General features: G+C 35.7%; 1 protein-coding gene across 2 annotated transcripts in view; it reads left to right on the forward strand.

Annotated features, from left to right (window-relative positions):
• ADAMTS20 (ADAM metallopeptidase with thrombospondin type 1 motif 20) overlaps positions 1–16649 on the forward strand; it is a 195643-nt gene that overhangs the window by 40334 nt on the left and 138660 nt on the right. For both annotated transcript variants that reach the window (XM_060166513.1, XM_060166514.1), the window contains exon 4: positions 13748–14007. In XM_060166513.1, coding sequence (XP_060022496.1) covers positions 13748–14007 — 260 coding nt within the window. The remainder of the gene's footprint in view (positions 1–13747; positions 14008–16649) is intronic.

Consider the following 16649-nt stretch of genomic DNA (forward strand, 5'->3'; position numbering starts at 1 on the left):
CTCACCTCCAACTTTCTATCATCCTCATTTTCTTTCTCTTAATCCTTTTCCCTTCTTTCCATGAACATTTGTTGAGCACATACAAAGGGCAGAACACATTACCCAGTAGTGTTCCCAGGCTTTAGGGAGGGTATCGCTTGATGGTAGTGGGGATGACTGTGTTTAGTGGTAGGCTGGTGGGGAGGGGCTTGGACTTCATCTTATGGGCAATGAGGATCCATTGTAATTTCTTGAATAAGGGTGAGATAAAAGAGATGTTTCTAAAAATTAATCTTTTTGGATACCAATGAAGGATGAATGGGAGGGAGAAGAGATTGAAGATGGTGGGACCGTTTGGAGACTCTTTGATTCCTATTTTGCATTTATGATTCCAGCAGTGTTGCTCTAAAGTGAGAAAGACCTGAATGAAGTTAGAGGCAACAATATTGTTGCCAACAGGAGCAATACAGGGAGCATTTTGAAGGAGAAGTGGCAAAACTTGGTGACCAGATGCAAAGGGTAAAGGAAGGATAGGAAGAACGCAATGGTGGTGTACAGTTTAGTGTCAGTATAGTATTTGAAAGTTATTGCTCACATTAATACAAATGGGGAAACTGGGAATGGGAAAAGAAAATTCCCTCATTTTTATATATTTTGAGTATGAGGTACCAATAAGACATTCAAGTCAAATTATGGGCTTCTAATTTCATTATTTGCGAAATTTTTTAGTAGTTTATACTCTTATAGATTATAACTTAATCTCCTTGCATTCTAGAATACACTATGCTGTTTTAAGGGTTATATTCACTGATGTAATTTTAAGTATTTTATGTTCTAGTAAGTAGATTATCATTGTTGCATGATGTTTGAGATGTGGTGGTTTGGTCTAAATTAGTTTTGGGTCACAATACACTTGTTATTAATAAAGGACAAGACGTTGTTTAAACATTTGAGTCAATAGAACATAGAAAGACAAGCATTGCATAGAAATGATGTAATTGAATTGGCAAATGAGCTTTGAATAATGCCCATTTATTTAGGGTATTTGGAAAGGTTACATTATCATTATTTGTTATACTGCTTAAGTATAAATATCAGAAAAAAGATAATGAGATAAAACATTTATCCTATAAAATAGTTATAGATACTATTTTAAAAATAATATTGTAATTAAAATAAACAGTAAACAAATTCATTTTAATGATTTAAAGGGCACTGAGATTTAATGAAAGAATTTAATAGTTGTTCAGTCACACCTATCCATATGACCAGTGCTAAAAGTTTGAGGTATATATTTCTATATCTTTTTGGCTCATTTTATAAAATTTTATGAGTATATATCAATATTTTGTGAAAGTTTGTTTTCACAAAAATGAGAACATACTATTCATATTGTTCTGCCACTTACACATTTTACTTAAAAATGCATCATGAACATCCTTCCTTATAAAAACACATAGACCTCATTCTTTTTTTTTTCATAGCTGCATAACATTCTGTTGTTGAATTATTCCTGTGCTGAGGATTTTTGGTTTTAAAAGTTTTAAATTGCATCTCTTGTTTTTTTTTAGTTACCAGCCATTTGTCTTTGCAAAATTATATTTGCAAAATCAAATCAAAACAATAGTGAAGAAAACTTTCTCCCTAATATTCATTCTGTATATTTCATTTTATTGTCTTACTGCTTTAGCATTACCAAAACAATACTGTATGATAGTGATGAGAGCTGTCCTATTATTTTAACGGCAGTTAGTTTTGTAAATTACTGTTGGTTAAGAACTTGTTAATAATATAATGCAAGTCATGAAGATATGAACCAATACGAAATATAGGACTTGGACAACAACTTATACATGGCCACACAGTTCTGCTGTCACCCACCCTCTCATTCATCCACCTACCTCCCCTCACTTGAGGCATCATTCTGAATGTCATGTTTGTCATTGCTTTGCTTTAATGTAGTGTTATTACATCCATAGATATTTCTTAAAGTATATATCTTTTAGCTTTTAAGCTATATAAAAATACATTGTATTTAATTTTTTCCACTTTTGTCACTTATAGTGACAAAATAGATTCATACTGTTGTGTGTTGAACTATGAAATGAGATTTCTTCTAAATTATTCAGTGATTTTGACAGAGTCCTCTAGAATATTCTTATCATTATTTCATTTGCTATAGAGATTAAACTCTTGAGATCTGTACTGATAACACTGTATTTGTTGTTAAATTATGGTTTTCTTTCTTTTTTCCTTTAACCTTCATTGTCAAGCAGTATGTTTTAGGGGTTAAAACCACTGACTCTGGAGCCAGATCCCCAGGATTTAAACCTTAGATGTGCTACTTATTAGTTACATAGGGCTGGATTTTACCAACCCAATTCTATAAAGCTTTTGCTTTTTGATAGGCAAATTTAAACTACCTTTATTATGATATGAACTATTTAGTTAGTTTTATCTGTTTTCATTTTCAGCTTTATCAATGATTAACTGTTTATGTGAGTTCTGTAATCTGTTTATATTGTAGATTCCTCATTTATAAAATGGGATTAACAATAGTACTTATTTTGTATGCCACTATTAAATTAGTTAATACAAATAAATTTGTCAGAAATGTACAGCTGATCCTTGAACAAGGCGGGGGTTTGGGGTGCTGACCCCCGCTCAGTGGAAAATCTGCATATATCTTTATAGTTGGCTCTCCATATCTGTGGTTCTGCACCCGTGGATTCAACCAACTGCATGCAGGTCATAGTACTATAGTACCTATTTATTGAAAAACATCCACGTATAAGTGGACCCACACAGCTCATACCCATGTTTTTCAAGGCTCTTCTGTGCTCGGATTATAATAACCAATATATTGTGTTATTTGTATTTCATATTAATGATATTCTGATTTCTTTTTTCTCCATTTCCTTACTTTTGCTGAGTTTTCTTAAGTCATCCCCCACCCTTTTGAAATTAGAAGTTCTACTGAGTATCTTTTTCCTTTGGTGATGTGGTTATTTTAACACTTGTATATATGCACACCTGATACTTGCTGATATTAAAAGTAAATAATAATTATATCCTTTTTTGCACGAAGCTATGTGACCTATCCCAGTTCCTTCTTGCCCCACTGAAATTTTCCAAAGTAAATATGCCACTTTTCACCATCTCCAGCAGTATACGAGAGGTTCATGGTAATAACATTATATTACCATGCCTTGTTATTTTCAATATTTTTCATTTTAGCCATTTGGGAGGGTAAATAGTCAAGTTTCATTGTGCTTTAATGTGCATTTCCCTGATTATCGATAAATTTTTGGCACTGTTTTCATATATTTATTGCTTTGACTTTTGTCTTTTTTGAGGTATTCAACTCTCCTATTTTTGTCTTATTTCTTATTTGCAGTGGTTAATTATATAATCTGCATATAAGCCCTTTATTTATTTATTTTTTTAAGAGATCTTTATTAGAGTATAATTGCTTAGCAATACTGTGTTAGTTTCTGTTGTACAACAAAGTGAATCAGCTATATGTATACATAATATCCCCATATCCCCTCCCTCTTGAGCGTCCCTCCCACCCTCCCTGTCCCGCCCCTCTAGGTCATCGCAAAGCACCAAGCTGATTTCTCTGTGCTATGCTGCTGCTTCCCACTAGCTAACTATTTTACATTCGGTAGTGTATATATGTCGATGCTACTCTCATTTTGCCCCAGCTTCCTTCTCTTCCCCTGTGTCCTCAGTCCATTCTCTATGTCTATGTCTTTATTCCTGTCCTGCCCCTAGGTTCTTCAGAACCATTTTTTTTTAGATTCCATATATATGTATTAGCCTATGGTACTCGTTTTTCTCTTTCTGACTTACTTCACTCTGTATGACAGAATCTAAGTACATCCACTGCACTACAAATAACTCAATTTTGTTTCTTTCTATGGCTGAGTAATATTCCATTGTATGTATGTGCCACATCTTCTTTATCCATTCATCTGTAGATGGACATTTAGGTTGCTTCCATGTTCTGGCTATTGTAAATAGTGCTGCAGTGAACATTGTGGTACATGTCTCTTTTTGAATTACGGTTTTCTCAGGGTATATGCCCAGTAGTGGGATTGCTGGGTCATATGGTAGTTCTATTTTTAATTTTTTAAGGAACCTCCATACTGTTCTCCATAGTGGTTGTATCAATTTACATTCCTACTAACAGTGCAGGAGGGTTCCTTTTTTCACCATACCTTTTCCAGCATTTATTTTTTCTAGATTTTTTGATAATGGCCATTCTGACCGGTGTGAGGTGATACCTCATTGTAGTTTTGATTTGCATTTCTCTGATAATTAGTGATGTTGAGCATCTTTTCATGTGCCTCTTGGCCATCTGTATGTCTTCTTTGGTGAAATGTCTATTTAGATCTTCCACCCATTTTTTAATTGAATTGTTTGATTTTTTGATATTGAGCTTCATGAGCTGTTTGTATATTTTGGAGATTAATCCTTTGTCCATTGTTTCAAGGAGCTGTTTGTATGTTTTGGAGATTAATCCTTTGTCCGTTGTTTCATTTGCAAATTCCCATTCTGAGGGTTGTCTTTTAATCTTGTTTATGGTTTCCTTTGCTGTGCAAAAGCTTTTAAGCTTAATTAGGTCCCATTTGTTTATTTTTGTTTTTATTTCCATTACTCTAGAAGGTGGGTCAAAAAAGATCTTGCTGTGGTTTATGTCAAAGAGTGTTTTTCCTGTGTTTTTCTCTGAGGTTTATAGTGTCTGGTCTTACATTTAGGTCTGTAATCCATTTGGAGTTTATTTTTGTGTATGGTGTTAGGTAGTGTTCTAATTTCATTCTTTTACATGTAGCTGTCCAGTTTTCCCAGCACCAATTATTGAAGAGTCTGTCTCTTCTCCTTTGTATGTTCTTGCCTCCTTTGTCATATATTAGGTGACCATATATGCGTGGGTTTATCTCTGGGCCTTCTATCCTGTATGATTGATCTATATTTCTGTTTTTGTGCCAGTACCATATTGTCTTGATTACTATAGCTTTGTAGTATAGTTTGAGGTTGGGGGGCTTGATTCCTCCAGCTCCACTTTTCTTTATCAAAATTGCTCTGGCTATTCAGGGTCTTTTTTGTTTCCTTACGAATTGTAAAATTTTTTGTTCTAGTCCTGTGAAAAATGCCGTTGGTAGTTTGATAGGGATTGCATTGAATCTGTAGATTGCTTTGGGTAGTATCGGCATTTTCACAATGTTGATTCTTCCAATCCAAGAACATGGTATATTTTTCCATCTGTTTATATCATCTGGTGATTTCTTTTATCAGTGTTTTAGAGTTTTCTGGGTACAAGTCTTTTGCTTCCTTAGGTAGGTTTATTCCTAGGTATTTTATTCTTTTTGTTGCAGTGTTAAATGAGATTGATTCCTTAATTTCTTTTTCTGATTTTTCATCATTCGTGTATAGGAATGCCAGAGATTTCTGTGCATTAATTTTGTATCCTGAAACGTTATCAAATTCATTGATTAGTTCTAGTATTTTTCTGGTGGCATTTTTAGGATTATCCATGTATAGTATCATGTCATCTGCGAACAGTGACAGTTTTACTTCTTCTTTTCCAATCTGTATTCCTTTTATTTCTTTTTCTTCTCTGATTGCCATGGCTAGGACTTCCAAAACTATGTTGAATAAGAGTGGGGAGAGTGGACCTCCTTGTCTTGTTCCTGATCTTAGTGGAAATGCTTTCAGATTTTCACCATTGAGTATGATGTTTGCTGTGGGTTTGTCATATATGGCCTTTATTATGTTGAGGTAGGTTCCCTCTGTGCCCATTTTCTAGAGAGTTTTTATCGTAAATGGGTGTTGAATTTTGTCAAAAGCTTTGTCTGCATCTATTGAGATGATCATTATTTTTTCCCTTGATTTGTTGATATGGTGTATCACATTGATTGATTTGCATATATTGAAGAATCCTTGCATTCCTGGGATAAACCCCACTTGACCATGGTGTGTGATCCTTTTAATATGTTGTTGGATTCTGTTTGCTAGTATTTTGTTCAGGATTTTTGCGTCTATGTTCATCAGTGATATTGGTCTACAATTTTCTTTTTTTGTGATATCTTTTTCTGGTTTTGGTATCAGGGTGATGGTGGCTTCATAGAATGAATTTGGGAGTGTTCATCCCTCTGCAATTTTTGGAAGAGTTTGAGAGGTATCAGTGTTAGCTCTTCTCTATATGTTTGATAGATTTCAGCTGTGAAGCCATCTGGTCCTGAGCTTTTGTTTGTTGGAATATTTTTAATTACAGTTTCAATTTCATTACTTTTGATAGGTCTGTTTATATTTTCTAATTCTTCCTGGTTCAGTCTTGGAAAATTGTACCTTTCCAAGAATTTGTCCATTTCTTCGTGGTTGTCCGTTTTATTGGCATATAGTTGTTTGTAGTAGTCTCTTATAATCCTTTGTATTTCTGCGGTGTCAGTTGTGATTTCTCCTTTTTCGTTTCTAATTTTATTGATTTGCTCTCCCTTTTTTTCTTGATGTGTCTGGCTAATGGTTTATCAATTTTTTTTATCTTCTCAAAGGACCAGCTTTTAGTTTTATTGATATTTGCTATTGTTTTCTTCGTTTCTATTTCATTTATTTCTGCTCTGATCTTTATGATTTATTTCCTTATACTGACTTTGTGTTTTGTTTGTTCTTCTTTCTCTAGTTGCTTTAAGTGTAAGGTTAGATTGTTTATTTGAGATTCTTCTTGTTTCTTGTTATGAGATTGAATTGCTATGAACTTCCCTCTTAGAACTTCTTTTTCTGTGTCCCATAGGTTTTGGGTCGTTGTGGTTTTGTTTCATTTGTTTCTACGTATTTTTTTATTTCTTCTTTGATTTCTTCAGTGATCTCTTGGTTATTTAGTAGCGCACTGTTTAGCCTCTGTGTATTTGTGGTTTTTACAGTGTGTTTCCTCTAATTAATTTCCAATCTCATAGCGTGTGGTCAGAAACGATGCTTGATACGATTTTAATTTTCTTAAATTTTCCAGGGCTTGATTTGTGGCCTAAGATATGATCTATCCTGGAGAATGTTCCATGAGCACTTGAGAAGAAAGTGTATTCTGTTGTTTTTGAATGGAGTGTCCTATAAATATCAATTAAGTCCATCTTGTTTCATGTATCATTTAAAGCTTGTGTTGCCTTATTTATTTTCATTTTGGATGATCTGTCCATTGGTGAAAGTGTGGTGTTAAAGTCCCCTACTATTATTGTGTTACTGTCGATTTCTCCTTTCATGGTTGTTAGCATTTGCCTTATGTATTGAGGTGCTCCTATGTTGGGTGCATAAACACTTATAACTGTTATATCTTCTTTTTGGATTGATCCCTTGATCATTATTAGTTTCCTTTCTTATCTCTTGTAACAGTCTTTATTGTAAAGTCTATTTTATCTGATATGAGTATTGCTTCTGCAGCTTTCTTTTGATTTCCATTTGCATGGAATATCTTTTTCCATCCTTTCACTTTGAAGTGGGTCTCTTGTAGACAGCATATATGTGGGTCTTGCTTTTGTATCTATTCAGCCAGTCTGTGTCTTTTCGTTGGGGCATTTAATCTGTTTACGTTCAAGGTTATTATCAATATGTATGTTCCTATTTCCATTTTCTTGATTGTTTTGGGTTTGTTTTTGTGAGTCTTTTTCTTCTCTTGTGTTTCCCTCCTAGAGAAGTTTCTTTCGCATTTGTTGTAAAGCTGGTTTGATGGTCTTGCTTGTCTGAAAATCTTTTGATTTCTCCATCAAATCTGAGTGAGATCCTTGATGGGTAGAGTAATCTTGGTTGTAGATTTTTTCCCTTTCATCACTTTAAGTATATCCTGCCATTCCCTTCTGGCCTGCAGAGTTTCTGCTGAAAAATCAGCTGATACCTTATGGGGATTCTTTTGTATGTTATTTTTTGTTTTTCCCTTGCTGCTTTTAATATTTTTTCTTTCAATTTAATTTTTGTTAGTTTGATTAATATGTGCTTTGGTGTGTTTCTCCTAGGGTTTATCCTGTATGGGACTCTCTGTGTTTCCTGCACTTGGGTGACTATTTCCTTTCCCATGTTAGGGAAGTTTTCTACTATAATCTCTTCAAATATTTTCTCAGACCCTTTCTTCTTCTTTTCTTCTTCTGGGACCCCATAATTCGAATGTTGGTGCATTTAGTGTGTCCCAGAGGTCTCTTAGATTGTCTTCAATTCTTTCTCTTTTTTTTCTTTGTTCTGCTCCTCGCCAGATATTTCCACCATTTTGTCTTCCCACTCACTTATTCGTTCTTCTGCCTCAGTTATTCTCTTATTGATTCCTTCTAGTGTATTTTTCATTTCAGTTATTGTGTTGTCCATCTCTGTTTGCTTGTTCTTTAGTTCTTCTAGATCTTTGTTAAACATTTCTTGTATTTTCTCAATCTGTGCCTCCATTCTTTTTCTAAGATTCTGGATCATCTTTACTATCATTACTCTGAATTCTTTTTCAGCAGATCGCCTATTTCTTCTTCATTTATTTTGTCTTACAGGTTTTTACCTTGCTCCTTCACCTGTGACATATTTTTTGCTGTCTAATTTTATTTTTTCCTTTTTTTTATGAGTGGGATTGTGTTCCTGTCTTAATGGTTGTTTGGCCTGAGGCTTCGAACCCTGGAGTGTGTATGCTGTTGAGTAGAGCTGGGCCTTCGTGCTGTGATGAGGACCTCTGGGAGACCTCACTCCGATGAATATTCCCTGGGGTCTGAGGTTCTCTGGTAGTCCAGTGGTTTGGACTTGGAGCTCCCACTACAGGAGCTTCTGCCCGACCCCCAGCTCGTGAATCAAGATCCCACAAGCCATGCGGGGGTGCAAAATTATCCAGCTATGTTAGAAAAAATATAAAAATAAAAATATAGATGAAACAACAACTGGAAGGTAAAACAGAACCGCAGTAGTAAAAAGGAAGAGGAGGAAAATGAAAAAGTTGAAAAGGCCTTGGCTGTGGAGGGCAGGGCCTAAGCAGGGGTGAGGTTTGGGCATATGCTTAGTACCCACAGGGCTGGAAATGGCGGGGTGGGTTGGGGTGTGGGGGTTGGGGCTTAGGCTCAACGGGGTGGGTTGGGGTGTGGGGGTTGGGGCTTAGGCTCAACGGAACAGAAGAGGCCCAGGTGTGCCCCCCACCCCTGGTCTCAGAGGGTGGGGGACCCCACCAGGGAGGCCAGTAGGCTTCCTGGGCTCAAGTGTGTGGGGAAAATGCCCTCAGCTCCTCTCCTGCTCCTCCTGTCCTGGAGGATCCCTCCCATCTGCCTCTCCTGATCTCCCTGGCTGCCCTCCTATGCTCTCAGGACCCATGTGGCCTGAAGGGGGCTTTGGAGGGTGGGGGACTGGCCTGGGAACTCAACAGGCTCCCCATGCCCAATTAGGTGGGGCAAACACCCTCCACTCCTTTCCTGCTCCTCTGGTCCTGGAGGGACCCTCCTGCCTGCCTCTCCTGTTCTCTCCTGTCCTCCCTTCTATGCCCCCAAGACCAACCCAGGCTAGGGGGGACCTCTGAGGGCGTAGAACCGGGCCCGAGAGCCAGGCAGTCTTCCCCAGCTGATTGGGCAAGGGAGATGCTGGGTCTGTTCCCCCCAGTCCGAGCCCCTGAGGGTCCCTCCAGGCATGGGAACCCCTCCCCCCTCTCAGTCATCCCTCAGGGGCACCAGTTCTGTCTGGCCTCCACTTCTTCTCCCTGCTCAGTGCCCCCACGTCCTACCGGTTTGCTTGGGGGTTCTTCCTGTCTCCTTGGGTGTCGGGGTCTCCTACCAGCATCCGGCAGGCACCCTAATTGTGGGGAGATGTGAACTCTGCGTCTTTCCACACTGCCATCTTGACTCCTCAAGCCCTTTTATATTTATTGCAGATACCTTCTCCTACTCCCATAGTGGTAAACACAAATTCAAAGTCTTAACTTACTCAAATGAATAGTCTTTATGGTTAGTATTTTTTGTGTCCTAAAGAGTCCTGTTTTAAAAATAAAAACCAGATCTTGAAGATATTCTGATATATCGTCATTTAAAATTCTCATAAAACATGTTTGGGATCTTTCTCCCTCTTTTTTTTTTTAATTCTTAGAAAAGTATTTGAGAAAGTAGAGCTATTTCTTCTTTAAATGTTTAATCATATTTACTGGTGAAGCCCTTTGAGACTGGATTTTGATTAGAGTTCAATTTTTTTAAAGTTATGTGGCTATTAGGCTTTCTAATTCTTTATGGGTCAGTTTTGATGTTGTATTTTTTTCAGAAATGTTCTAGAAAACATTTCTGAATTTTTTTGCATCAAGCTGTTTATAATGTCTTCTTAATGTTTACAGGATCCTGATATTTGCTATTTTTTCCTTTTTCAATTGACTAATTACTCCAGAATTGAATTTAAAATTTATATATTCTTTTGTTCTAGAGACTTTCTTTTTTCTGTGCTATATTACTATATCCAGTGTTTTCATTCCAGTTTGGAATTCTATTTGTTTCTTTCATTATTTCAGCCTGCAAAGAACCACCTATTCTAACTTACTATCAGTCTGACTCCTTCAAGACATAGTGCTTCATCAAATGTGTTGTTTAACTTACTACTAGCCAGTGAGATGTTTGATTTCTTAGCACTCAGGCTGGACAGACTTTGGGGGCTATCTCAGGTAGTGAGATATTGACAGGCCCTGGTAACTAACCATTCAACTTTGTTTCTGTGATTTTGACTATTTTAGATACCTTGTAAGTGGAATCATACAGGATTTATATTTTTGTGGCTGGCTTATTTTTAGTTAGCATACTATCTTCAAGGTTCGTCCATGTCAGAGCATGAAATAATTTCCTTTTTTAAGGCTGAATAATCCATTTTATACATATACCACATTTCATTTATACATTTATCTATCAATAGATATTTGGGTTGCTTCCACCCTTTGGCTGTTGTGAATAATGCTGCAATGAACATGGATGTGCAACTATCACTTCAAGACCCTGTTTTTAATTTGTTTGGATATATACTGAGATGTAGAATTGCTGGATCATATGGTAGTTCTATATGTAAATTTTTTAAGTACTTTTATACTGTTACCCATAGCTGTTGCACCATTTTATAATCTTACCAACAGTTCACAAAGGTTCCAATTTCTCCATATCCTCATTGACACTTATTTTCTGTTTTTTTTTTAAATAGTTGCCATCCTAATGGGTGTGAAATTATATCTGTTTGTAGTTTTGATTTGCATTTCTCTAATGATAAGTGATGTTGAGCATCTTTTTTTATATGCTTGTTGTCCATTTTTATATTCTCTTTGGTAAAATGTCTATTCAAGTCCTTCTACCATTTAAGAAATCAGGTTATTTTTATTGAGTTGTAAGAGTTTATGTATATATATATATATATATATTTTTTTTTCTGTATATTACCTGCTTAACTCCTTATCAGATATGATTTGCAAATATCTTCTCCCATTCAATAGGTTGCATTTTCACTCTGTGGATTGTGTTCTTTAATGCACATACATTTTAAAGTTTGTAGTCGTATTTGTCTATTTTTTGCATTTATTGCCTGTGCTTTGGTGTCACATCCAAATCATCATTGCCACACCAGCTGTCATGAAGCTTTTCGTCTGTTTTCTTTTAGGAGTTTCAAAGTTTTACGTCTTTCTTTTAGATCTTAATCCATTTTGAGTTAATTTTTTTTTTTTTTTTTTTGTGATATGTGGCCTCTCACTGTTGTGGCCTCTCCCGTTGCAGAGCACAGGCTCTGGACGTGCAGGCTCAGCGGCCATGGCTCACAGGCCCAGCCACTCTGTGGCATGTGGGATCTTCCCAGACTGGGGCACGAACCCGTGTCCCCTGCATCGGCAGGCGGCCTCTCAACCACTGCGCCACCAGGGAAGCCCTTGAGTTAATTTTTATATATGTTGTAAGATAAGGTCCAATTTCATTCTTCTATATGGAGATATCTAGTTTTCCAACACCATTCGTTGAGGAGCCTGTTCTTTCCCCATGGAGTGTCCTTGGCACCCTTGTCAAAGATCATTTGACCATATATGTGAGGGTTTATTTCTTGGTTCTTTATTCTGTTCCATTGGTCATGCTATGGACATTCTTATACAAGTGTTTTGTGGACATATATTTTCCCTCTCTTAGGTATGTATCTAGGAGTGTAATTGCAGAGCCGTTGGGTACATGTGTAACTTAACTTAGAAATTGCCAGATAGTTTTCCAAAGTGGCTGTACCAACACTTGGTATTATCAGTCTTTTAAGTTTTAGCCGTTTTGGTAAGGTTGAGTCACTTTTTTTGTCTTTTGGTTGAATTGTTATTTAAGAACAAATTTGAGGTAACTTTAAGTGCTTCAATATGTGTTCATTTATTTTTTCTCTTCCCACGAGAGTGTAAGCCTTACTAGATGCTGTTTGCTCCTCAGTTTCTAAATGTTTGCTGACATAGAGTAGGTACTCAATGAAAGTTCATTTTGAATGAATGAAGTGGATGAAAAAATAAAACAAAACATGAATATTTAGCTTCTTTCTGATATATCTGATGTTTGTATTCATCAGATATATCTGGGATCTTCTCCAGGGTCTAATAATTCGTCATGGATATTTTGGTGGTTGAATTACCCTAGGAAAAATATGGCAGGACAAAGTTTTAGGAATGTATATTCAGTTTGCCAGATTCCCACAATCTCCCACTGAGATAAATTTTAAAACTTAAGAGCATAGTAACATTAAAAGGCAGGATGGTTTTAAGAATTAGAAAAAGTAGTTCATCTGTGGAAACATTGTTCAAGGACTTTTGTTTCTTTTTTACAACCATAGGATTGCTGCTAATTTTAAGTGAAATGAATTATTTCTGTAATATAGTTTTATATTTTGTCTAATCCTTATAGTACCACTAAATCTTGATTGTTGTGGTATTGATGATTTGCCTTACGAGCTATTCAGGACCTTTTATTTCTTCTTACCTGATGTCTTTGGTCCACTTTTCTGTTCTAAATAGTTTCACTAAACAATTATAAGAGAAAAATACGAAAGAGAGTAGAGGAATAAATTTAAAGAGAAGGAAAGAGGACAAACACTCATGCTGCCTGTGAATTTTTTTCCATTAGCACAAATAAGAATTTAGAAGTGACTTTTATAAATGCATAGGACTTCAAGTAGTTGCCATAATAATCCCTAAGGTTTCAGCAGTTTTAACACTGTATTTATATATAAAGAAATGTAATAAAAATAATCAGGTATTTCATATACTCAAGTATTATACAATTTATATCAACCTTTGACTTTCTGGGTTTGAAAAGCCGTCTATTGTTATATGGGTTCATTTTCTGTTGGTGCTCTTCACATGCTGTATAACAAAAAATATGTTTCTTTTCCGTATTTTATGAAGTTTCATCCTACAAAATACTTCTCTGTAATGAGATTAGATGCAATCAGTGGCTTGAGGACCTAATTTACCTACGGAAAAAAACATAAGTTCTCCTTGATTTGTTTTTATTTTCTGCCCAGTGGTTAATATATATTTTGAATAGTCATAGCTGTTAAAATAAGACTTACATACAGTTTTGTTAGTGCAATCTATGAAAATGTGAACATTATATTACTGTGAGTAGTAATGCTTATGATAATATGGTATAACACTTTAAAATAATTTCTTTTTGTCCTTTTATTTCATATTGGAAGCAGGTGTGTAAGTATTCAATATTTTTGGTTATTCTATTCTGTGCAGTATTTTGAGTCACCTCCAACTTAATGACTCCACATTGTTGTATTCTTCCCCCACCAGAAAGTCAAATAAAGAAAACCACTTTACCCTTTCATAACTACAGCGACATGAATGAAGATCTTAATATAAAGGAGGAAATGGTTTTAGGAGACTCTTCAAAAAATATATCATTGAAAGATGAAAGAAGTCAATTACATTCCAGGAAAAAACGTTTTTTATCGTATCCAAGATATGTGGAAGTTATGGTTACAGCTGATGCTAAAATGGTTCATCATCATGGACAGAATTTGCAGCACTACGTACTAACTCTAATGTCAATTGTAAGTAAACTTAACGGGTCCTTTGTATTTCCTAAAATGTTTAACATGATATTTTTTCACATTTAATTAAAATGTTTTCCCGAACTTTAGATGTAAGCAAATTGTCTATATTTAAGCCAAAAATATTTCCTTGAAATTTAGTTTAAATAGATGTATATAGCAAGTATCCCATTCTGTTACTTGGACAGTTTTCTAAAAAATCTAAAATCTTTGAAACAAGCCACTTATAGAAATTGCTTGAATCTTTACTTCATCACATGAATGGCTTCTGCCCCCTAGTGACAGGGAACATCTTAGTAGAACTGATCTTTTACCCTTTGAATCTGAATTTTTAAACCTTATCTTATTTCTGCACAGAAGGAGGGGATACTAATTTTACTACTACTGCATTCACCAAATCAAATTGGGACACATGATATTTTAAGTTATAAAAGTATTATGGCAATAAAAGGATAACCTGTTACTAATAGAGCTGCTTTAGCAAATTTGGGGTGTAAGATCACGGTAGTTATAAGAGCTTTTGAGCTGATATTAATATCTCTTTGAGCAATGGTGGTGCCAGTATTGTTAGAACAGAATTCTAGTGCCAGTAAAGAACACCGGTCCTGTGTTAGTGGTAGCACTCTATGTCCTATATACATGCACGTATATAGGCACCCATATACATATATACACACATATATCTACTGTCTGGGACATTGCTGGATTAAGTCCTGCTGTTTTGAAGTAATTACTAAAAGTACCTCTTTCATTCTCAGGAGTATCTTGGTTTAGTTGATGAATTATATGGTCCCCTATTTATACACATCCAGGATATTGGAACATATATCATGGCTAGAAGTATCTCTATTCACAGGTAGGGAATTCAGGCCTACTTGGTGGGTAAAACTTGACCAGGACACATATATAGGCTATTATAAATTTCCTTTAACAAGAACTCGCCAGTTAAGTTCATTGTGACTTAAAGATCCTAAGACTTTGTTATTTTCCTTGCGTATAACATTTTATCTTAAATTCTTATAAGTGCTAAGAATACATGATCTCTGCTGCCTAAACACAGTATCTGGTATGAAATGGGCACTCATTAGTTAGTTAAAGAATGAGTAAATAAGTGATTAAAGTGATACTTTTTTCAAAATAAATGACATTGTAACAGACAAAAACCAGAGATGATCCAAAATGATTTTCCTAAATTTGTACAGTATAGATGTCTTTTGTTTACTTGAGTTGAATTTTTAAAATGACAACAGAGCTATACATACAGATTTATTCTGATGACTTTCTAACTTCCGAATCTGAAGTAGTTATCTAGATGTATAATTATCTAGATATGGGTGTGGCATGCTCATTATGAAGGGATTCTAATGAGAACATTGACAAGGAGGATGTTGATTGATATGTAGGAAATTATATCAATTATATGGAACAGTGTGGGATAAGCTTGGCAATTTTAAATGGTTAAAGCAGATACTCATTAAGAAAACTGGGGAGGGGATAGAGATACTGAAGGAAAATATTAGATTTTATAAATGCAACAGGTTTTGTAGCATGTTAAGTGACAACTCCCATATCAGTACTTTGGAAGTAATGACTAGAAGAAGTCAAGGAACACAAGAGTAATTTTCAGATAGCTCTCAAATACAGTTTTGGTGATGATGCCATCCTCTGAAAAGTTTTGTCATCTGTATTTTACATAAAAATCAATGTAATCACTGTTTAGAAGATATTGTGATGTACCTTGTGTCCATGGGAGTTTTAAAGCCAGAGTTCATCAAGGACAAAGCCGACATTCTGACTTCATGGAAAGTAAATCTGCCTCTGAGATTGCTTGAAACAGAAGACCAGTGCATGCACATACCATTTCCTAGATTTTTAGTCCCACTAGGAGAGCCAAATTCAGTTTAGACGAGATGTTTGTAGATATAGTCAGTTGGTTTGTGTCAAGCTTTCATTCACACGGAGATACTGCCACAGGTTGAGGAATAGGGGAACATTCCAAATACAGATGGGGCAGGAGGAAAATTTCAGGAAGGTAAATCTCTCCTTTGGGGTAGTCTTGGTTTTATATATACTTTCTTTCCTCCTCAGAGGCCGAATTTCGGATGACTTCAAATTACCTGGGGTTTTTGCTCTCTTTATTCTTTTTCTCTTCTGTTGAATGTTTAGATAAGGATGCAGGAAAGTCAGCAGACTTTCTGTCAGGTTCTGGACAGTTATTGTTATTTTATTAGTGAAAAAAAGAGGTCATAGCTATATTTGTAGATGTAAACCATGTTGAAGGTGAATGGAAACTTGGAGAAAGAGTTGCCAGACTCTTGTTTTGCCTGGGACTTTCTTAGTTTTAGTATTAAAAGTCTCATGTCTCTGGAAATCCCTTAGTCCTGAGCAAACTGGGACAGTTGGTCACACTACACAGAGATAGTCAAATCTAATCCAATTTGTTTTATCTCCACTTGTGAAGTCCATTTCCAAAATTGCTCTAAAGAAGTAAGAGGAATACTATCTCCACATAAATGTCCCCAGATGTTATCAGTTGAAGAAGAAGGCATTCAAGTTTTGCATATTTTGTCCTAATTTTTTTTTTTTTGCGGTATGCGGGCCTCTCACTGTTGTGTCCTCTCCCGTTGCGGAGCACAGGCTCT

The sequence above is a fragment of the Lagenorhynchus albirostris genome, chromosome 11 (assembly GCF_949774975.1).
Source record: "Lagenorhynchus albirostris chromosome 11, mLagAlb1.1, whole genome shotgun sequence".
NCBI lineage: Eukaryota > Metazoa > Chordata > Mammalia > Artiodactyla > Delphinidae > Lagenorhynchus > Lagenorhynchus albirostris.